At 39.6% G+C, this 22,411-nt stretch overlaps 2 protein-coding genes across 7 annotated transcripts in view; both read left to right on the top strand.

The window, feature by feature from the left end:
• Positions 1-3,342, top strand: part of mctp1b (multiple C2 domains, transmembrane 1b) — a 34,224-nt gene extending 30,882 nt beyond the window's left edge. For all 6 annotated transcript variants that reach the window (XM_044144835.1, XM_044144834.1, XM_044144833.1 and 3 more), the window contains 2 exons: positions 202-299; positions 407-3,342. In XM_044144835.1, coding sequence (XP_044000770.1) covers positions 202-299; positions 407-478 — 170 coding nt within the window. In that variant the 3' untranslated portion in view covers positions 479-3,342. The remainder of the gene's footprint in view (positions 1-201; positions 300-406) is intronic.
• Positions 3,343-11,265: 7,923 nt separating this feature from the next.
• Positions 11,266-20,827, top strand: arrdc3b (arrestin domain containing 3b). The gene is made up of 8 exons (XM_044144483.1): positions 11,266-11,904; positions 15,935-16,016; positions 16,397-16,544; positions 16,626-16,728; positions 16,851-17,107; positions 18,545-18,698; positions 18,785-18,939; positions 19,767-20,827. The coding sequence occupies exons 1-8, from the start codon at positions 11,625-11,627 to the stop codon at positions 19,842-19,844; spliced, it is 1,257 nt and encodes a 418-aa protein (XP_044000418.1). The 5' UTR covers positions 11,266-11,624; the 3' UTR covers positions 19,845-20,827.
• Positions 20,828-22,411: the final 1,584 nt, after the last annotated feature.

The raw sequence follows: 22,411 nt of genomic DNA, 5'->3' as shown, positions 1-22,411 counted from the left end.
CTTTGAAAGCAATAACTTCTGGGACAATTTATCATCCAGCAAAATCTGTTATTGCGACAGGCCTACATGTCCACTCCCTCCTGCCCACAGCCGTCACAGTTATCTACAATAACTCACTAAGGTTCAGAGTTTAAATGAGTTACAACAACATTTCATTTCCCTTTGGGGTGAATAAAGTCATTTTGAATTTGAATTCTACAGGTGTGAACAAGTTCACTAAGAAGCTTCGTAATCCATACATGATCGAAAACAACGAGCTTCTGGACTTCCTGTCCAGAGTTCCATCTGATGTTCAAATGGTGGGTACGGCGGCCATGTTGGCAGCAGCAAGGCTCATGATGAACATGTCAGAATTCATCTCTCTCTCTCTCTCTCTCTCTCTCTCTCTCTCTCTGCTGATGGACAGATGCAGTACAGAGAGCTGAGAGCTGATCCAGGACAAAGCCCCACCAAGCGCAGGCGGGTGAACCCCAGCTAGCTGGAAGCTGTAAACTTTGTGCATTTATTGTAATTTCATATTTGGTTTCTTAACCGTTTCCTCTTGTACATTTGATTCTGATGAAGATGCATTTACTGATTTTTTTTTTTTTTTTTTTTTTTCAAATTTTGTTGCCACAAAATGAATTGTTTTCTAAATATTTGAAAGAAAAAGTTGTTGTTGTTTTTCTTTTTTAATCTAATTTATTTCTCTCCACACAACCCAACCCTCCTTGCTAAAGTGATGAAATAAAGGAATGTGTCGTCTGCATGCAGTGCTGCTGTCGCATGCAACCGGAGCAGAGTCACTCTGACCTGAATGTGTCGTCACTGTGTCTGAAAACGGAGCTGCATGCCGTTTCTGTTCCGACCCAGGATATCCTCAACCTCATTGGCTGGCAGCACAAGCTCCGCTGTTATTCCACCCATTGGTTTCCTTTTTATTCCCCTCAATGTTTTTGTGTGAATTCAGCTTCACGTACATGGGAACAACCAAAAGATTTCTCCAGTCAAATGAGTTTTTATATTCCTGTGGGGGTTCTCATGAGCGGTTATACGCAGTTAGTGTTTTACTTCCTGTTTGTAGCTTTTATTTTCTGAGGAATGCCAGTTTAAAACAGCTTTAAAACAAAATGTTACCAAGTAATTTTGGTAAGTGCTAAGATGTTCAGACATCTTAGCACACTTGAAATAAGACAAAACTAACTTCCAATTAGGATACAGGAACTTGTTTTAAGTTTCATTTAATATTTCTAGAAAAAGTACTTGTTCCGTTATTCCATTAATAACATGGGAAAAATGTTTTCTTATAGGTGGAATAATTTTCTGGTGTAACTAGTACTTTGTAAATCAATGTTATGGTATTACTTGTGTAAAACAAGCTCTTATATCTGACAAAAAAGTTACCAGTAAGTTAGTTCTGTCTTATTTCAAGTGTATTAAAAGATCTGCACCAGAAATTAGACAAAATTACTTTGTAAGTAATGTTATCTACTTAATAAATAAATAAAATAACTTCTTGGCAGATTGGTAGATTGACAGCCTGATTCTGCTGATCCTCTGCTTGTCTGGGCCGGGTGAAGGTTTCCCATGTTGGAAAAAAAAAACAACAAAAAACCCCAAAACTTCTTCCCCAAAAATGTTAATCTAAATGCAGGAGCTAAGTCAGTCTGTAAACAGTTGGATTCTGTGCTCTTCTTTCCTGAAGTTGTTTGGAACAAGATCTGAAACTGCAGCCGACGTAACAGTAAAGTCTGAACCGTTGAGGTAAAAACTGTTTGAGATGTTTTAAATAAGCTGAAATGACTAGCCGTTGGTCTTCCACTGCTATGAGGATTTCTTTCCTTCGCAGCAGCACAAACATTTTACTTTTTAGATCGAAAGAAATTTGAGAACCGTTACACCTGATCAGCCATCAGTCCAATTGTTACAACTCAGTAAATGTACAGAGAGGTTTATGTAATAAGAAAACATTTCAGGGGGGTTGTGGCAGTTGAAGAGTTAAATTGCGATGACTTCGGCTCCTCAACTTGTCTCAGATTTTATTTTTGAAACTTCAGTCACAAATATAAATCTGGGTGGTTTAAGGAGCAAAAATAACGTCTACAGTTCCTGTCTTTTCACAAACACAATAGATGGGATTGTTACGGCAAAAAGAAAAAAAAAATTGAGACATGGCACGAAATCTTTTTCAGCTTCTGAATATTTCTAACTTTATAGAAGTTAAAATGTAAACACAAATGAAATGTCATCTTCCTTGCACCTATTCCCAGACTAAAGGACATAAAAAACAGTTAACTATCAAAGCAATTTTATCATAGCTTTTAAAATATTTAATTACGGTTCTTTAAGGTCTGCAACATTTGTCCAATTAGACTTTTTTTTCGTATCTTGTTTCTTTTAAATGCTAATTATTGGATGTCTCCATCATTTTTGTCTTGATGTGGAAGTGAGATGACAAATGTACCACCCACCGGGATGTGTTTTTATTCAGGTGTGGCATAGTCAGCTGGCAAAAATAGAAAAACATTTTTGTTCTTTTCCACTAATTAGCAAAAAAAAACAACAAAAGAAAAATCAAGACAAAAGATAAACGAACTGAACATCCTCCAAAAGTATTCCATATTTTCTGTCTGTTGTAAACCAAACAAACATAAACAAAGTTCTCAGAACAATAATTTGGTGCTTTTCTCATAAGCGTGGATATTTTTCCAGCCCTGTGTAACGGTGTAACTTTTCATAAGTCTGTTCTGTTAACAGTTAATGCAACCAGACATATCTGAATCATACATATTCATATCTCAGAATCTGTTTAATGCTTTGGGTGGGAATGCAGCCAATATCTTGCAGCGGTCAGACATTTGGAGCTGACCTCCTCTTAGTGTTTACAACTGCTAGGAATCAGTTTCTCTGGTTTCATCAGCAGCGTTAGATGGAAGCTTTTTAAGCAGATGTCAGTGAGCATCAATGAGCACTGATGTCTGATAACCAAAGAACAAGAAGCATTAAGACCTTATTTGACCCTGTTTGTGTTTCTTTTTTAAAGATTTTTTTTCTTGCTGCTCTTTGTTTTACTAACTCTCCTCACTTTGTTGATCCTGTTTTATCGCTGTCTTCCTCTCAGAATCTCCGTCTTTGTCTTTTTAACTTTGAGATGCAATGACCTGCATGTATGTGGAACCTGCTGTCTGTAAGAGTTTTGCATGATTGATCCTAAACTATATAAGTGCATTTATGAACATTAAATGTGTGTAAAAGCTGATTATTGATCCGACGTACTGTTAACTCCTCCGACGAGTTTTCACTTCTGTCGTATTGATCTGTTTTTGACTTCTTTCTCTGAGAAAATATATTTCTTCACAGATGTGTGTGGCTTTCTGTGTCTTATATAAGCAAAGAAATGAGGCAGAGCTTTGTGAACAAGATGCAGGACTTTTAGGAGGGAATTTGTTGTTGGGAAATCACTGAGGTCAGACTGTAGATTCAGTTGGTTCTGAGGTGAAAAGTGAAGTTGTTGGTATAAAAACATCCACCAAACGCAACTGAAAGTAGAGCTGACTGACTTACCACTGCTAAATATGCATTGCAGGGAGTCTAAATGAATATTAATTGTAAAAGATCTAGAACAAAATAAACCACAAAGGCTTCATGTTCCTCGTGTTAAATATCCAGGTAAAGTCAGTGGTGTTTCCTGAGAGTCTTTACTGTACAAACAAAGATTTGTGCAGTAAGTGGAACTTTAACTAGGTCAAAGAAGTCAATTCCACACACATAGCTAGCTAGCTAGCTGTCAACAACTGGTTAAGTTACTCATAGCTAGCTACTATTCAGATTCTGAGCAGTCTAAATTAGGAATATTTTGAATTAGAAAGCAGTTTGGACTATTTAAAACAAACTTCACTGAAATTAAGCTTTAGCACCAGATAGCGGATGCTGTGAATCAGATGCCAACTTCAGCGTCATCAGGTAGCAGGGGTCAACAGCAACCCTCTGTTGCTCTTTGCCGCCACAGGAGACGAAGGACATGAAAGTAAGCAAAAGAAAAGTTTTCCAGGCCACAGATGATAATATTGCCCAGATTAAAACTATCACCAGATCAGTGGATGTTGTTCATCATGTCTGTGTAGGAGGTGAACCATTGCTGCTGCCGTCACTCATAATGAAACAACAGGGAGACGTGATCCCAACTTTACTGGGTTATTTCAGCAGGATGATGGCAGCCGGCTGGACTCGCAGCTGGTTGAAACACACACAGTTTCACACACAGCTAAAGGTCCTCATGAATGGGGCTTTTACAATGTGTTAAAAAAATAAATAAATAAATAAATAAATAAATAAATAAATAAATAAATAAATAAATAATAATAATAATAATAATAATAATAATAATAATAATAATAATAATAATAATAATAATAATAATAATAAAATAAATTTGCCGTTCATAGCGTCAACAAATATCAAGCTTCCCTTATGAAGAAATGTGACTAGAATGAATAAAAAAAAAAAGCGCTCTGCTTCCAGGTTGTATTTTAAAACGTTGGCCAGCAGGTGGCGTCGTTAGCATTAGTTTTGTTGAGCATAGAGCTGAAACCAGGACTGGTTAGAGTCTAGATAGTCTAGATCTGGAACCTGACTGCTCGGTATTCCTGTCTCTCTGTCATATCGCCCTTTCCCTTTACCCTTACACACACGTACACACACACCAAGCTTTATTTCTATCCACATTAAGAGTTTGTATTGATTTCCATTCATTTCAATAGCCTAGCCCTGACTCTTATCCTGAACCTAACCATACATGCCTAACCTAACCATACATGCCTTACCCTAAACTCAGTTCAAACCTTAATCCTAAAACCAACCTCTAACCCAATAACAGCAACTCTTCTCAGTGGAAAAATAGGCCTTGCACATACATTACAACAAGCAATAAAATACACTGCTCACAACAAGTAAGGGATATTTGACTTAAAGTGAAATTGGTAGAAAATGTTAAAAAAAAAAAAAAAAAATAAAAAAACCAACAACCCACAAATCCCACTACACTGATATAATATCATGAAAGCAGGACATTTTATATAATTATTATGTTGAAATGAGTCTTTTAGTACGATCATCCACAGTTGAAACATATATTTACATCTATTGTCTTCAGAGACAACATTTTCTTTTCAATGTCTTGAGTAAGAATATTTTTCTGTTTTAGATCAAAGATTGATGGCTATCGGTTGTTTTTTTCAGACTGATGGCAATACTAATTATTGTGACATCAGTCTAACGGATCCCTGGTATCTGCTGTCGATTTTTTTGTGCTGAGTTTTGAAGCTGACGTTGTTTTTTCTTCCTCCCTTCACATGATACAAATCACACAAATGTCCATTTAAAACTGGAGAAGAAAAAAATGGAAAGAGGAAATAGAGGAGAAAATGAATCAACATGATTTAAAAATATTAAATATCTAATAGTAAAATATTAAATGCAGAATGTAGAAAAATAGTTGAATTGATTGTCACAATAAATGAAAATATTGCGCTAATTAAGTGCTGAAAATGAAAAAATTTGGGAAAATGATTGACAAAGAAAACTATTAAAAACAATGTTGGTGAAAAAAAATGAAAATGAAAGAATAACAATGTTATATTAATACTGTTGAAAAATGATAAACAATTACTTTATAACATATTGTACATTCAGAGAAGTTTTTAAAGATATTTTCTTTGGTTACAATATTTGCCACACTATTTACATTATCAAGACGTTTTTATTTCTACAGTTTTCGGTCATTTTGGCAGGATTTACCTTCTAATTTTATTACCAAAAACAATTTCAGTTGCTCGATGATCATAATCAGAGATCTAAAACTAAGAAAAAAAAAAAAGTCTTCCCTCAAGTTGGGTGTTGCACACAGAAAGTTAGGTTTGTTTATAGGTACAAACCTATCAGTGCACATGTATGTGTATATGTAGACATGTACATATACAGGTGTATTTAGGTGCTTGTATTTTTTCATTGTTTTTTCGCAGGTATAAAAACTCTTTTTGTTGTATATTGTACTGTGTGTAACTTAAGCTAACAAAGATACGATTTTAAGTTCAGCATGTTTGTTCTACGGATCGTTCCCTGTTCAACCAGCACGACTGGATCCAGACAGCAGGGAAAGTCACCAGACGCCATCAGCAGGTTGCGGTCCCTAACACAGGGCCGTGCAGAGACCTTTGGAGGGGCAGGGGCTCAAAGTTAAAAAAAGGGCAGATTGAACAAGATTTTAAAACTCCGAACAACAACATAGCAACAACCCATATTAATCAAGAATCTATTGGATCCTATTATATGATTGCCATTAAGCAAGGAAATGCAAAGCAAATATTGTCTATATTTTCCCCAACAGGTATAAAGTTTCTGTTTCTGCTGCTGACCGTCCTGGAGGGCTGAGTTGATCTGAGACTGTAGCTGTTAAACAGATCAGAGGAGAGAAGGTCTCTGGTTATAAAGTTATGAAATAAGTTAATTTGCTGCCATTTTACTAATTAAGTCCTAATAATATCTATTTAACCTCTAGAACAACCTGGCAGCAGTCTGCTTTATAGATCAAAAAACTCAAAGGAGTTAATAGTTTGATGTTAAACCTCTAGACCTAGAATTATAAGACTGGAATATCAAGGCAAAGAAAACTCAGTAGCTGGTAGAAATGGTCGAATTGTAACATAGACAACGTTTAGATTGATTGACAGCGCTAAGACCCTCCTCCTGGCTGTGACTGGTTGTTTTGGTTGGGTAATAGTTGCTCAGTATGGAACACTTCAACTGACATGGGAGAGAAAAAAGTAAGAAATCCACAAGTCATGGAAACAACTTAATTATGACAAGTTGTGACCAGGAGCTACTAAATTGTCAGCACAAGTTTTTTTTTTCTTTCTCCCATGTAATCAGATGGAGGAAGAGGAGATGATCGATCATTTCACAGGTTATCTGTCTCAAACTGTCACAACATGTTGACAGTTTTATCAAATATGTAAAAGATATTCTTATAAAAGTTCCATACTACAACTTTAATAAACTAAAACATTATTTGGAAATTGCGTTTTGTATCTACTCAGATTATCTTTGTCTGGTATTGCAGGTTAGATGATGATCTGAAACATTTACATTTTCCTGTATGTGGGACAAAACAGGAAAAACAGAAGGACTTTGAAACAGGGACTTGTTTTTTTTTTTTTTTTCTTTTCGCAGGATTGTTGCCACACGTTTGGAACTTTCTAACAAATCTTGACCTATGCAACAGTGTTACAGCTGGATGAAATTCTTTAAGGGAGCTGACTGAGCAGAAACCTCTCCCAGTTGTCTGGCATTGAGCTCATCTCAGATTGGACAGGGAAACAGTGGCCTGATGCTAACGGCTACATCACTGTTTACCAACCGTTAGTGATTTCCAGAGCCCCTGTGGCACAGGGTACAGGTGTCTTAACTCTGATTGAGAAGCAGGGTACATCCTGAGTAGGTCACCAGTCCATCACAGGGCAACTCAGAGTCACACGGGGCCGACCATCTCTGGTTAACCTAGCATGTATATTTTTGGATTGTGAGAGGAAGCTGGACTCCACTCAGTAAGCTGCCAGCACAACTGGGTCATATACATTGTTGCTTTGAGGCGAAAGTAGGAAATGCTTTTCAACCATGCAGTCCCTGAAAACGAGGAACAGTTGATGACCTGCATCAGTGAAGTTATGGGATTCATCAGTATCAATGGAATTGGTTCAGCTATGCCTAAGGTAAGGTTCTAGTTGAGGAAAGTTTAGTAAAAGGCGACATTTTGAGAGAGTATCCATAAGACGGGGTAGGGTTTACCTTTTAAACCCAACCCTTGTTGTACACTTTGCTTCATCCACAGAGTCTGGACCCTCGACTATTGAGTAAACGATTCCTTCCTGGAGGCATGAACTCCGTTAAAGTTTTAAATGTTACTCAATCACTAACATTAGCCGTGACATATGTAATGGTTCAGTTCGTCTCTATGGCTTACTAGAAGTTGCCTGTACTGTAGTCAACCATCCTCCACTGTGAACAGAAAAGTGCCGATCAGGTCGAGGCAACTGTTGATGTTAATTCATTATTTGGAATTAACATCACAGACCAAATGTCTTCGTTTACCTCTTCTGTTGCCATTGCTAAAACTACAGGCAGGCCGCAACAATTAAATAGCGCAGAAAATCAATGTCATTGTTCACAACTCCTCCTGTAGAAAATCTACCAGAGAAATCCAAGTGAAGGGAAGAAAACTCAATGTCTGTGAAGAGAGATTTTAATCAAGTGGAATTGCACAGGAAGGAAAATTACCAGGCTAGAGGATTAGAATGACTCAAGAATCTTGACTTAGTATCAATTATGACATTTAATTTCCCTTTGAGATCAATAAAGTAAATTTGATTTGAACTGAAGATGAAGTTAATATGTTAACTTAAGTTTGGGAGCAGCAACCATTTGTCCAGCAGTCTACTCATACCCAGTTGACCCGTCCTTCACAGTCCGTCACGCCTTCAACCCCATCATTCACTAATCCTTACCTCATCTCTCTCCTCTCCCATCACTCTCATCCTTTTCCGTTTCATCCTCCTTGCTGCAGGAGGGAAAAGTCATTCCCTACGATGAGTCTCCTCCTCCCAAACCGAGGTCAGTAAGAATACCCAGTTTAGCATCCTCACACCCAGTCATCGGTCCCTTTGACCCCTTCTGTCAACATGCTTTAGAACTACCCATGAAGTACTACACATTTTAGAACTTTAAAGTCAGAACTGATTGACCAGTTTACTGCAGGGAGTGTTCCTGATCGACCTGTCTGCCATTCAAATCTGTTCCCCAGAGAAAAAACACAAAATATCACGAGAAAGAAAATCAACAGCTGATGTCAAACTGCTGAGCACTTGAAATGTTCCTATACAGCAGCAGAGGATTCACCGAGATGTCAAAATGTGTTCAATGATCAGAACATGGTGGTAAAAACGTTTAACCTCAGTATAAATCTGTTCACAAAGTAAAGGGAACTGCTCTGCAGCTGCCAGTTGCACTTCTGCAGCAGCGACTTTGGCTAGGCCACAGTGCAAACGGGAAATGTCATTCCAGAACGCTCACTTATCAGTGACCAACACGGACAGCAGAAAGGAGGCTGGAAGCGAGCGGGGTTAGATATTCTCCAAACTGCAGGCCCAACCTTGGACATGCTGTGTTCTCTCTTTATTTTTATTCGTTCAGACGTTATTTTGACGTCCCTCCATTTACTGCTGTGCCATTTGTTGGTCATGTTTGGTTAGTTTGGTGGTTAAACTTGACTGATCATAGTGAAGAATCCTATGGTTATAAGCACCCTGATGGTGATAAAGTTATTTTTATTAGCTTGATGATCCAGTGGGGAAAAGTTGTGACAATTCTAAGGGCCTCTGACTGACAGGGGGCCCTCCACAATTTCTTTATTCATTTTTTGTTCAGAAAAATAAAAGAAAACCGGGGCCCTGTCAATTACAAAATTAATTATATTGTATTTTCAAATATTGTTTTTACCAGTAAAAGTTTAATGTTCTCACTCCCAGACCAAAAAACACACATCTATATTTGACCTGAACCTCCTGGATCTCCATGAAATGGTTCCTTCCTGCTTGGAGTTTGACAGTGTTCAACAGCAGACAGTAGAAGACAAGAACGACTGTGGCTGTTACTATGCTGCCATGGAAAATAATAAAGTTAGGTTTTCAAAAAAAATAAAAAATAAAAAATAGAGAGGAGAGAGAGAAAAAAAATACAAGTGTCAATTTATAACCCAGTTTTTCTCCAAGTAGACTGTGTGAGATTATCAACCATTCAACATAGATGTGGATTAGAGCTGCAGCTCTAGCCCACGTCCCTCCTGACCCGTCCTCTCCTAAGTGAAATTAAAGCTGCAGTAAGTAACTTTTATTAAAAAAAATATTTTTTCACATATTTGTTAAAACTGTCATTATGTTGTGACAGTATGATACGAGAGATCATCTGTGAAAAATCTATTTTCTCTGCTTTCTCAAAGTGCTAGAAACAATCAGTCAATGCAGGAGAGTTTTAGTGCTGTCAATCACAATCTCATGTGGCTGCTCATCCTTTCTTCCCCTCGTTCTGTGCTATGCAGCAGCTAACATAGCCTGTTATAAATGCTTAGCCTAGTTAGCATAGTTACCAGTGATGGCAGATAAACATTTTTCCTGTAATGATATGTTGTTTCTCCACCATTAGCACATTTACCAGTGAGTGAATGAGGATGATTGACAGCACAAAGACCCTCCTCCTGGTTCTGATTCAATTATAAATTAAATTTTAATAATTCACAGCAGACTTGTCCAAAACTCCACAGATGTAAACGACTCACTGCCAGATATTGTTGCCAACAATGGATCAAGAAAATATTAGGTCTTATGAAATTTCACATATGGATAAGTTTTTTAAAACTTAGTAGGTGAATGTATTGTTTTACAAAACAGTTTGTTTGTATTTACTTTATTGTATAAGTGTGATACTTTGAAAAGTCAAAAAGAGCAAAAACAGAAAAAATCTGTAATGAAGTCAAGACTTTTTTGTCACAGCACTGCAACCAGTTTTACTTTAAGTTATTTTTTTGTTTTTTTTGTTTTTTGTTTTTTTACTTTTGCATCATATTTTAATTAACTGATATTAACTTCTATGAGAAAGAGGGGTTAACAGCAGTGACACCATTTGGTTGAAACATTTACTTAACATTAAGGGCCTCCCTCACCTGAGATCCGTTAGTAATTCTCTATTTCTAAATAAAACTATTATCTAATAAAAACTTAGGTTTTATTTTACTACTTTCTTTTAAAATAAGTTGCATTATTTTATTTATTAAATGGAATTGCTTATTTTTAATTAGTGTATTCAATAATTAAAACCGGAAATGAAACTGGCACGTTGATCCTGTAGACATGTTACAAAGTTATACACTAAGATCATTTAAAATAAGAAAGCAAACAACTGAAAAAGCTCATTTTAATGCAGGATTCTGATATTGTTGCTGATCATCAATTAAAAGAACAACAAACTTTTTTCAAACTCCATTCCCCGGCAGCTCAGAGGCGGGCCAACGAGCTCCACCATCTTCCGCTGGTGTTGGACTTTCTCAACTTCAACATTTTGCACAGAGTCCTTCCAGCATGTTTTTATATATTTACATAATTACCGTTTCATAAGACAGATTCGCCTGTTTAGAAAAAGGCTGAGCCCAGCAGCACCAGCAGCAGCAGCAGCAGCAGCAGCAGCAGCATGCCGGTTGGTCGGAGCGCACATGCTCAGTGGGATTATTATTGTTTTGTTTTTTTTCCTGAGCGGAGGCTTTAAGAGCGCAGCCGCCGCATGCAGACGCAGCAGAGAGGCTGAGCCGGAGCCGAGAGAGAGAGCACACCCGGAGGAGGAGAGCTGCAGGAGGAGGAGAGCTGAAGCGGACCAGATGACCAGATGAGCCATCCCTGACAGCTGCAGACCCGGCTCTATGCTGGGCACCCGCAGCCCCAGGCTGCTCCCGCTCCCAACCTCTCCTCAATAGACTCCTATTTTTTATACACCTTTTCCTACATTTTTTTTATTGCTTTATTTGGGTTTCTAAAAGCAATTCCATCATGGTGCTGGGCAAAGTTAAGGCCCTGGCGGTCTACTTCGACTGCCTGAACGAGAACAACCTGCCCGTGTTCTCCGGGGGAGACCTCGTCTCCGGGCGGGTGGTGGTGGAGGTGACCGGCGATGTGCGGGTGAAGAGGCTGGACATCACCGCGCGGGGACTCGCCAAGGTCCGGTGGACGGAGTCGAGAAACGCCGGGGCCAACACCGCTTACACCCAGAACTACACGGAGGAGGTCGACTACCTGCATCACTGCGACACCCTGATCGGAGAGGAGAGAGGTAAGAGCGAGGATGATGATTATGATGATGATGATCACCGCAAACTTCTGACATAGAAAACTTTGGGAATGCAGAGGGCGCAGTCCATCAGTCACAGTGGTACTGATGCAACAGCTGATGCCCTAACTGCAGCTCCTCTGCTCGGTGTGTTCATAAACCGTTTCACCGCCGGCAGCAGCGGGACGGATGAAGGCTTTTAGGTTCAGTCTAAACCTTCTGATCACAACTTGTTTTCTTTCTTTCTTTTTTTTCTTTCTTCCTTGTGGAGAGTTACAGAAAACTAAAAAGTTGCAAACGCTTCGAATATACAATAAAAACGATCAAAAACACAAAGTGATCGTCAAGGTTTTGAGTTTTAGGCCAACTTTTCCTGAACGACACATATGGAAAGGCCATTTTCACTGCTGACATCAATGATAAGGACAGATCTGGCTACTCCCTTTGTTAGAAGCGGTTCAAACCTGTTCAGAAACTGCCAGAGACAGGGGGAGGGGAGGGGAGAACCAGGCTGACTCTCAGTATGCGTGTGTGTGTGTGCGTGTGTGTGTGTGTGTGTGTGTGTGTGTGTGGAGGGAATTATGCTTCAGCTGCTGCCTATAAGCCTGCCTCCACTTTTCACAGTCTTGTTGTTCAGTTGCCCTGGTGATAAATAAAATAAGATGCAAAATAGACCGTTGGATTAAACCTTTATGGAAATACAAGCTGCACTCAGAGATGTGTTGACCTCTGACCCTGCAGCTTGACTGGACTCAGGCAGTGGAGCATGTGAATGACCCCGGAGCATCCAAGAGCCGAGGCTCATGTTTTAGCTGATTGTAAGAAACTAATTATTCCACCGCATGAGTCCCAATACAGCATCTAAAGAAATATTACTCTAACTTCAACATCTGGAAATGTATCCACTATCAGTATCGATGGGAATAATTTGTTAATATCTTGTTTAGCAAATGACAAAAATAATACGAACATCTCATTTTGTCCCCAACAGTTCTTCAGACTTCAAATATATTTGATGCAAAACCCATAAAACGTTTCAATTCTGGCTTTTGTTAACAATCACAAACAGAAAGAAGGTATTTTTATTTTTTATCAAGTTTGAATAAAATGATGATCAAACTGCAAATGAAAAATCACTCGGTTGTTTTCCAGCTGCCATCTTGAAAATAACCACCAGGTTATTCCATGTTTATTTTTTTAGAATGCTCAATTCTAATACAATAGGGTGTATTTAAAGGTTTTTTTTCTTTATTGTGTCTTGACACTTTTAGCTCATTTAAAGTAATTTATTCATTCAAATTAGTAGCAATACATAAGCATACTTTACACAATTAAAACAACTCTCCTTTCCTCATTTTAAAACATTTTAAAAAATGATCTGATTAAAAAAAAAATAAGGTCATGTTCTCTAGTATCTGCTGTTGTTTTAGAAGATGTTCAGAAGAACAAAAAGAAAAAACTCAGGAAAACAAACAACTTTATTGGCTGAAATAAAGCAGACATTAACAACGGTTTGTATTAGCGGAGTGTTCGCGTGAGAACAGCAGGTCCACCTGAAGTTCATCTTTAGAGTAACAACACCCTTCCTCTTCTGCCTCACCCCTTCTTCCCCCTTCTCAGGCCACACACTTCACGGGCTCCACTCGTGTGGGCGGATAGCTCGCGATCAACTAGCCAATCAGCGCTCGTCCCTTTAGATTCGTCTCACGTGCTTGGCCAATAGGAGGCCGAGTTGCGATGCGCTCGTCGGAGTTTCCAGCTAGAGTAAGCTGCTCAGTCTGGTTCATACCGGTCTACTCCTGCTTGAGCTGCGCTGCCAGTGACTGGGTCCGTGCGCACGCGAAGCAAACTCTCGCTCAGCTCACACACACACACACACACACACACACGCGCACACACACACACACACACACACACACACACATAGAGGAAGTGTCTCGCGTCCCGCTCACATAGCAGAGATGCACGATGAGGTGGCAGGAAGCGAGTAGTGGCGGGGTGGACTGAGAACTCTTACACAAACTGAACTGTTAGATGACACCAGAAATGAGGAAGTGAGGAAGGTCACGATGACGTTTCTCCCTCTGAAGCTTTTTCTATGATGTTTAGCTTCGCTACACGTGTTGAGCACTCTGAGGGGCAGAAATACAGCTATAGGTTGTTCAACTAGGGACAAAGATACCATAAAAAAACCTCAAATACATTTCTAAGTATAATAAATAGTAACGTATTAATGCAAATATGATTTATTTATTTATTTGTTTGTATTTTTATTTAATGTAGTATTTTTTATTCATTGTTTCATCTATTTGCAGTCCTGTGCGTATTTATTTTCCATTTACATCTTTATTTCATATCTTTCCTTACAAGCTGCCGTAGCAACATATTTACCTCTATATTTCCAAATATGTTTCTTACAAATATTTAGAATAGAAACAGAAATGGCTTTTATTGTCCCACAGAGGGGGAATTCAGGTGTAACAGCAGCATCAAACATAAGGTCACACACACAAAAAAGTTCCAAAGATGTTAAAAAAAAAGATACTAAAAACAAGATTAGCAACAATAGTAGTAATAATTATATAATATACCAGGTTATAATATAAATATACTGGACAGTTATTAGATTAGAACTATTGTGCTCACTATTGTGCAACTGAATTAGATGATTTTTAAAAATGTCCAAATGTGCATGTGTCTGAACTTTCCAAAACACAACAGATGATGTACAGTACAGTATCTCAGGTGTACAAAACAGAAATATCATTAAAAATCATTAAAACACAAACAAAACAATGCAAATGATTGTTGCCAGCACGGACAAAAAGCATAGTGGTGGGAACAGTCTAACAAGTAGCAAGTTTTAAAATATTACAGTAGTGCTTCTCATCCCACAGGGTTTGAAATGGTCAAAATGAATATTGTTATCAAAATCAAAGGTTACATTTTTCATAAACACAATGTAAATACCGACAGAGCTGGTATTTATTACTAGTTCTCAAATTTTCTGGCCTACAAAACAGCAGTGAAAAAGACTCTCGACTCCAACTATCAGCTGAGTTTACATACAATCTGGGTCAAACAACCACACAAACATTTCTGAACTCATTCTTGTGAGTTATGAATGGCTTCATAATCCAAAGTGTGGGAATCAATGACTTATCAGATAATCTCACATAGAAACCAACGGAAAATGCATATTTTCTGGATTGCCAACAGACATAAAACATTCCAGTCAAAACGGGGCAGAAAAAGGCTGCTTGATTGTTTCATAACGTGACATTTCACATTTCCCATGGCTTTCACCAGAGCAGTGTAAAAAAAAAGTCAGAATAGAAAAAAAAAGATTAATCATGGACAAAACGAAACACTTATGAGAGCATGAGACTGGACGAAAACTTTCTTAGAGGAATTGTTGAACCAACTTCTTGCTCATTTGGATTTGTTCTACAAAAATTTATGAATTGTGTAAACCATAATGCTGTTTGTGATGCCAATCATTTTCTGACTGGTTTAGAACAAACATTTGTTTATGGGTTTAGTTAAGGATCACCATTAGTCTCTAATGTAGAGACTATTCTGTTGGGGGCTTGTCCGGGAATGCCAGGGGGAGCCTGGGTGGAAGAAATAAAATAATACTAATTATATATATATATATTAATGTATTAAAATTATCTAATAAATTTTTTTTGCATAAAACCAAATCTGCTTTTCCAGTCATTATTATAAAAGATAATTCAAAATTATCCATTGAAATGTTACTCGCCATGCTCATTTTTCTGATTGGCTTCCAAGAACAAAATGAAAGATTTCTTGAAAATAAAAACGACAATAGGAACAATCCTACTGCAAAAAAAACCCTTAAAATCAGTTTATGGTAAGCATAATACTTATTAAATATTGACTAAAAGTGAGGAAAAACAGTCTAAAAGTTGATGTGTTGATGTATTGTTACATGGACTGTGGATCCCGGGCCAGAAACTGATGCTCATGAATTACAGCGGAATTCAAAGACTTGTTCTCTGTGTTTCAGATGAAGATGCTCTGGAGGAGGGCATGACTGTCCTGCATGCTGGCCTGCATGAGTTCGCCTTCAGCTTCAACCTGCCTCAGATGTGAGTGTCCTCAGAGTTCATTCAACACGCCGCTCCATCTGCAAGAACTGGCTCTTTTAAAATCAGCAACTTGCATATTGGAGCCTGGATAATCTGATGCAAAGTTCCGTTAGGAGAAAGGTGTCCTTTCATGTTGATCATCTGAAGCCCTATTTGGAGCCTCTGAAGGGGCCCCACACCTTCGCCTGGAGCCCTGAACTAAACTAACTAACCAACCGTGTATGAAGCAATTAAAACTAACTCTGTCTCAAGCAGCTTCAGCTCTTCAGAAAATATGCAGGGTCAGGAAAGTCATTAAAGCTTTGGCCTGAAGGAAAGGCTTGAGTTGGGTTTGACCGGACCACCCACGTTCTGGGCCTCACTCCGCCTCTCTCCCGCAGGGCTCTGGCCACTTCGTTTGAAGGGAAGCATGGCAGTGTGAGGTACTGGGTGAAAGCCGAGCTGCACCGGCCCTGGCTGCTGCCTGTCAAAGTCAAGAAGGAGTTCATTGTGTTCGAACACATTGACATCAACACGCCTCTCCTGCTGGTAGGAGCTGCTGCTTTATTCATCGGCGTCTTTAAAAGTATCGCCTGCTAAATCAGATGGTGTGTGTGTGTGTGTGAACAGGCCCCCCAGGCCGGGACGAAGGAGAAGACTCTGTGTTGCTGGTTCTGCGCGTCGGGTCCAATCTCCCTCAGTGCCAAAATAGAGCGGAAGGGCTACACACCAGGTGAGCCACGCCTCTTCTTTACATTCATCCTCCTCTTGCTCTCAGTATTCCCCTCTAAAGTTTCACCTGTGTCCCTTCCTCTCTCAGTCTGACAGACTGATCTCTTCTCCCCTCTCTCCCAGGCGAGTCCATCCAGATCTTTGCCGAGGTGGAAAACTGCTCGTCCCGTGTCGTGGTGCCCAAAGCGGCGCTGTACCAGACACAGACCTTCTTCGCCAAGGGCAAGGGCAGGCAGATCCAGCAGTTGGTGTCCAACCTGCGGGGAGAACCTCTGCAGCAAGGGAAGAGCCAAAGCTGGGAGGGCAAGCTGCTGAAGATCCCCCCGGTGTCACCCTCCATACTGGACTGTCCCATCATCAGAGTGGAGTACGCCCTCATGGTGAGTACAGGGTGACTGTCGGAGAGTCAAGCTAACTGCTTCCCCTCCCGCTATCATCGGTGTGTGGTGACAAACATGCAGCATTAGGAAAATAGAGATGTGAATGAAGTTGCATTCTGAGACGTACAGGAGGTGTGAGAAGGACTCAGGCCAACTGGTAATGTTAATTAACCGAGGGATTTAATAAGCTTATGCTTCTTACTGCTCCTTTTACAGACACATTAGGTAATTGTGCATATTTATAAGATGAAATCACATGCTCACAATAAGGTTTTCAATTAAAATTCTAAAATTAATCTACAGAATTACATGTGAACAAAACTTTCATTAAAAACACTAAAAACTAAATTTGCTACCATTTTCCATAAACACATCAAAAGAACAGATTAATTATCCATACTTATATATATATATTTTAAGTTTTGAATGGCATAAGACTAGGTACTATTACTGTAAGATATATCAATGTGTGTGTTTTTTCAAATTTTTCACACGTCACTGGTGCAGGACGTTAGGAGCAGCAGCTCCCCCTGTGGTGAATTAGAGAGATAACGGCTTAATGAAAACTTCAAAAATATCAAACAGCAAAAACATCAACTGTCCCAGTCGGTGGCGATGTTGATCAAAATACTGTTTGCTGTTATTTGACCACAAAGGTAAGGTTAGTATTACAGCACAGCTAGCTGCCACAGGAACTTCGAAGTGTAGATTAAAAGTAAACTGAAATATTTCAGCTCCTGCCCCCAGTGGTAGATAAGTAATGGTAGCCTAGGCCTTTATTATTGCTGAGAATGTAACGATAGTTAAAAACAATTAGAAACAATAAGGAAGTTTGTTAGTCTACAAAAAAGTGGAGACAAAATACAACAGCTGACAAATGAGTGATCATCCATGCTGTGTGTTTTATTAGCTTGTCTGTCATCTCCTGCCTGAATGAGGAATAAAAACAAACAGTGATTGTCAGTAACTCATAAACTAGACAAACTTAGTAAAACATTAAAATCACATATCAGTAGAAGCCTGATTACCTTCACTAATCTCCAAGCTGATGTCTCTCTGACAGCATGAACTCATAAAACATTGTTGGGGGCTAGTAAAGCATTAATCCCCAGCATGACCGCTCCTTTGTTTTTACTTCTCTGGCTTCTTGGACTTCAGCTCAGTTGTAATATTTTGGGTAAGGTGATATAAGGGCGCAGTTCAGAGCTCCATTGTTTGATGTTTTTCTGGAGAAAAGGTGAATAACAAGGTTAAGATGTTTGAGGCAGCAGGGGGTTAGAAGCCCAGGGTATTTATATTCCTCACGTGAACCTATTGCTTTGATTGTGAAGTTGCCTCTTGTTATATTATGTGTGATTATGTGTGTGTGTAGCTGAATTTCACCAACACAAAGATACAAGCGGCTCCTGCTAACTTGAAAGCATGTCTTCCCTCCAGGTGTACGTGGACATTCCCGGCGGGTTGAACCTGTCGCTCTCGTTGCCGCTGGTCATCGGCACCATACCGCTCCACGCCTGCGCCACCCGCACCTCCAGCATCAGCAGCAACTGCAGCTCGGTCAGCTGGATGGGCCTGCAGGAGAGACCCGAGGGTACGCACGGGGTTAAACACACGTTTTTCTGCCCTGCAGCTCCTTTGGGGACAAAACGATATCTTACACCTGCTTGTTTTCTGCAGCTCCACCAAGCTACAGCGAGCTGGCAATATCAGAGGCGCACAGGCGGAACTGTCTGCAGGGCTGTGATAGGTCTGATGGGGAGGGAGAGGACCAAGGATCTGTGCTGACATACATCACAGAGTTCAGATATCTCCCCCCACCACTCTACTCTGAGGTAAACACACACACCACAGAGCATGTCAGTGGTTGCAGAAAACTTATTTAAAACACACAAAACAAGTTTAATATTGCTACTCAGAAAGATGCAAAATAAATAAATAAATAAATAAATAAAATAAAAAGAAAGTTAGAAACTGTTGCAATCACTGTCCACATTGAAACATACATGTCTACAATTTTTCCACAGAACTGGACCTAAGAACAGAAACCTTTACAATGCCACAAGATAAACCAGACAAATCAGAAAGATTTAAAAAAAACTTTGGTGCACAAACATTGTAAGAGTATGTGTTGATCAAGTGCAGCAAACCCTTTTCCTGCAACGTTGTGCCAAATATTAAGAAGGTAAAGAAGCTTTAAGACTTCACGATGCCTTTGAATAAAAGTTTATAAAATCCAATAAAGAACTAAAGTAGCTTAACCTAAACAAGTGAAATGCAATGAATGCAAATCGCTGAAAAATTCAGTGTAAATAAAATGTGTCCAAAATATTATAATGCTGTGCATAATGTTAAATTATGCACAGCAGACACCATCTTAGCATTAGCACCGACGCTAACATCTACAGTCTTCCTCACTATTGTACAGCCAATCAGCAACAAGTGACTGCAAAAGACACAGAGAGCTGGTTGACATTACTTCACTTTGTGTTGTATTATCTATGAAAACTAGATGTGAAGTTATTAGTAAATTAGTATTAGTTTTATTATTAGTAGTATTACTTTATTAGTAAAGTAGCTGAACCCTTACCTGCTGAGTAGCAACAGGGTCTTAAAGGGGAGTCAGAGAATTCATTGTCATTCTTCCTCCCTCCTGTTTCAGGTGGACCCCTACCCTGACACCGCGGAGGTCTGTGGCACTGCAGACGTCCGGAGACCCGACATGTGTCCGTCCCGCTGAGAGGGTCCTACCCAGTCTACCCATGCTCAGCCAGAAGTCTCACATGACTTCTCACCAGGATGTCACTGTAGATGTGGCCGGACCCCTGGTGACCTGAGGACAGCCGACCGACAGAGTCCACGGTGACTCATGGACGAGATGGACCAGGGTTACGTTGGACAAACCATTTGTTGTCCTGAAGACAAGGACAAATCCAATGTCCTCTGACAGCGGCGTGATAAATTGCCCCCCCCTCCCACCACTACTCAGAAGACGTCTCCTCCCGCCTCACAGAGAGGTTTGCACATGCCGTTCCAACCGGTTCCCTCTCAGGCCGACATGCCTCAGTAGACGGAACGTCCGCAGGTCTCTAACTGGCACATAGAGACGAGAGCTGAGCTCAGCGCTCAGGCCCGAAGGTGGAAGTCCGGTGAAATTCCCTGAGATTCTCCAACTCAAACCAGAAACAAGACGATGACAGCAGAAACGTGTCACATCAACGACCAACTCAAGGGCTTTCAGCTCAAGTTGAGTGTGAATGTGTGTGTGTGTGTGTGTGTGCGTGTGCGTGTGTGTGTGTAAAGGCTACAGTGTGTGTGTCGACTTAAACGTTAGGACAAAGCACAACTCGGACCAACCCAGACAGTGTACCACAAGTTGCCTGCTGGTTTCTGCTCTGAGATGAAGCCTGTGTAGCTGCAGATTCTTCCAAGACATGGACGGATGTTAGAACGCAAAAAAAAAAAGAAAAGAAAGAAAAATAACAGATCAATGTTTACAGAGAATTATATCAGATTAAGAATGTTCAAACACATTTTCTTCCACCTAAAAGTTCAGATTACCAAGTGCAATATATTTTTTTATATTTGAGGGTTTTTTTGCACTAGTTTTTCATGTACTCTGTTGCTGTTTATTCCATTTCTGTGCATTATATATTATTGTTATGATCTTGTTGCTTTCACGATCAACTTTGGATCAAATAAAAGGTTTATTTTCTAAAATAATCCAATAACTCAATCGTTTGTTGCTATGGCGACAGGATACAGGACCTTGCCACGCTTTTCCACAACCTGAACCTACATTGGGGTTTTAATTAGACAATCCAGCATGAAGTATTTGTGAGGAGACAGGAAAATAATATATTGTTTTAAGAGTTTTTTGGAGGTTTTTTCCAAATACAAATTTGAGGAAAATCTAACAATTCAGCTGAAAGATGAAGCGTGACAGGTTTTTGTTCCGGATTTCCCTGAATGCATCACCTCCCCAGGCAGAGCTCCATGACGTGAGAGAAATAACCAGAATGCTGTTAGTTATCATGTGATGACAGTGTTGGTTGTGATTAACACAAACTTTTCTCACATTTCCTTTTATTTTCTACCAAGGGAAGCAAAAATACACCTAATTGTGCTCATCGCACATCATCTAAACTGTAGTAACCTACCTAAAATTTACATCTAAGCGACTATTTTCACGTATAGCAAACAAAAGATGGTGCTGCCAGTAGAGCTCTGATGACGGTGAAGGCTTTTAAAGGCGCAGCAGCTTCCATCACTGGCTGCTCTAACCCAAACAGATCTACTACACATTTCTTCTGGATGTCCATCCGACCTGGAAATTAGAACATTTCCTGTTCTCAGCAGAAGAGTGATATGAGTTATGAAGGATTTCAGTGATGTCAAACAGCAGGAGGTCACGTCTCAGTTACGGTTCACGCTGTCTGTTCCAGGTGAAACCTCTCTACCTCACACTGATTTCATTTCTATTTTTGTTTGTAATGCTTACTACTATCCATAACAGGGAGCTTCGCAGTATTCCATGCAGTTTATAAAAAGAAAAAAAAAAGCATCAAGTTCTGTTCATTATTCAAATTTATTTAAAACGCTTGAGTCTCAGTAAACCCTCCAGACCGCCTGGAGTCACCGAGCAGCAGCATGTAGCGACAGCAGACATGGTGATGTTTACAGCAATCCCTCAGAGGAGAGGAAACCAGAACCAGAACCAGAACAGGGCAACGACAAAACAAAAAACAGAAGATCTGATGTGGAAGTGCTTCCTATGTAAGGCTGAACAAAAAGTTAATACCAGGAGAAGGAGGAAGCTTAGTTTTGTTGGCAGTTGAAGTCCAAGAAGGCGCCACAGCCAATCAGAACACCAGACCAGAGAGAGAGAGAAGAAAAAACAAAACAAGAAGAGAAGAGAAAAAGTTGGCAGTTGTGTAATGAGGAAAAGTTTTCAGTTCATCCTGCAGCAGCTTACGCCTACAGCAGAGATAACTCAGGATACCCAAACACTTAGAATGAGGCAGGAGAGGGAAACGTTAAAATCAGAGCCCAGATCTGAGGAACGCACCGATCCACTTTTTTCACTCCCGATACCGATACAGATATCTGAGGTTTGCTATCGGCTGATATCGATCTGATGCGGAGAAATAGCTGAGTTGACTTAAAACGTTCTTTCTTTTTTAAACACTGACGTAAATGTGCTGAATTATAAATGTATTTAATAACGCTGCACCAGAACAGCTCACTGAAATACACCAGGAGCTTCACATGTTCAACTTTCATAAGTGTTAGGAGTAGAACAACCAA

This window comes from Gambusia affinis, linkage group LG17, assembly GCF_019740435.1.
Source record: "Gambusia affinis linkage group LG17, SWU_Gaff_1.0, whole genome shotgun sequence".
Taxonomy (NCBI): Eukaryota; Metazoa; Chordata; class Actinopteri; order Cyprinodontiformes; family Poeciliidae; genus Gambusia; species Gambusia affinis.
The sequence above is the reverse complement of the archived record's forward strand: the minus strand, read 5'-3'. Positions and strand labels throughout refer to the sequence as shown.

Coding starts and splice junctions, on each gene's coding strand:
- arrdc3b (XM_044144483.1), top strand. CDS start 11,625: ATGGTGCTGGGCAAAGTTAAGGCCCTGGCGGTCTACTTCGACTGCCTG. Junction 16,017..16,396: donor AGCTTCAACCTGCCTCAGAT/GTGAGTGTCCTC, acceptor TCTCTCCCGCAG/GGCTCTGGCCACTTCGTTTG. Junction 16,729..16,850: donor GCGGAAGGGCTACACACCAG/GTGAGCCACGCC, acceptor CCTCTCTCCCAG/GCGAGTCCATCCAGATCTTT.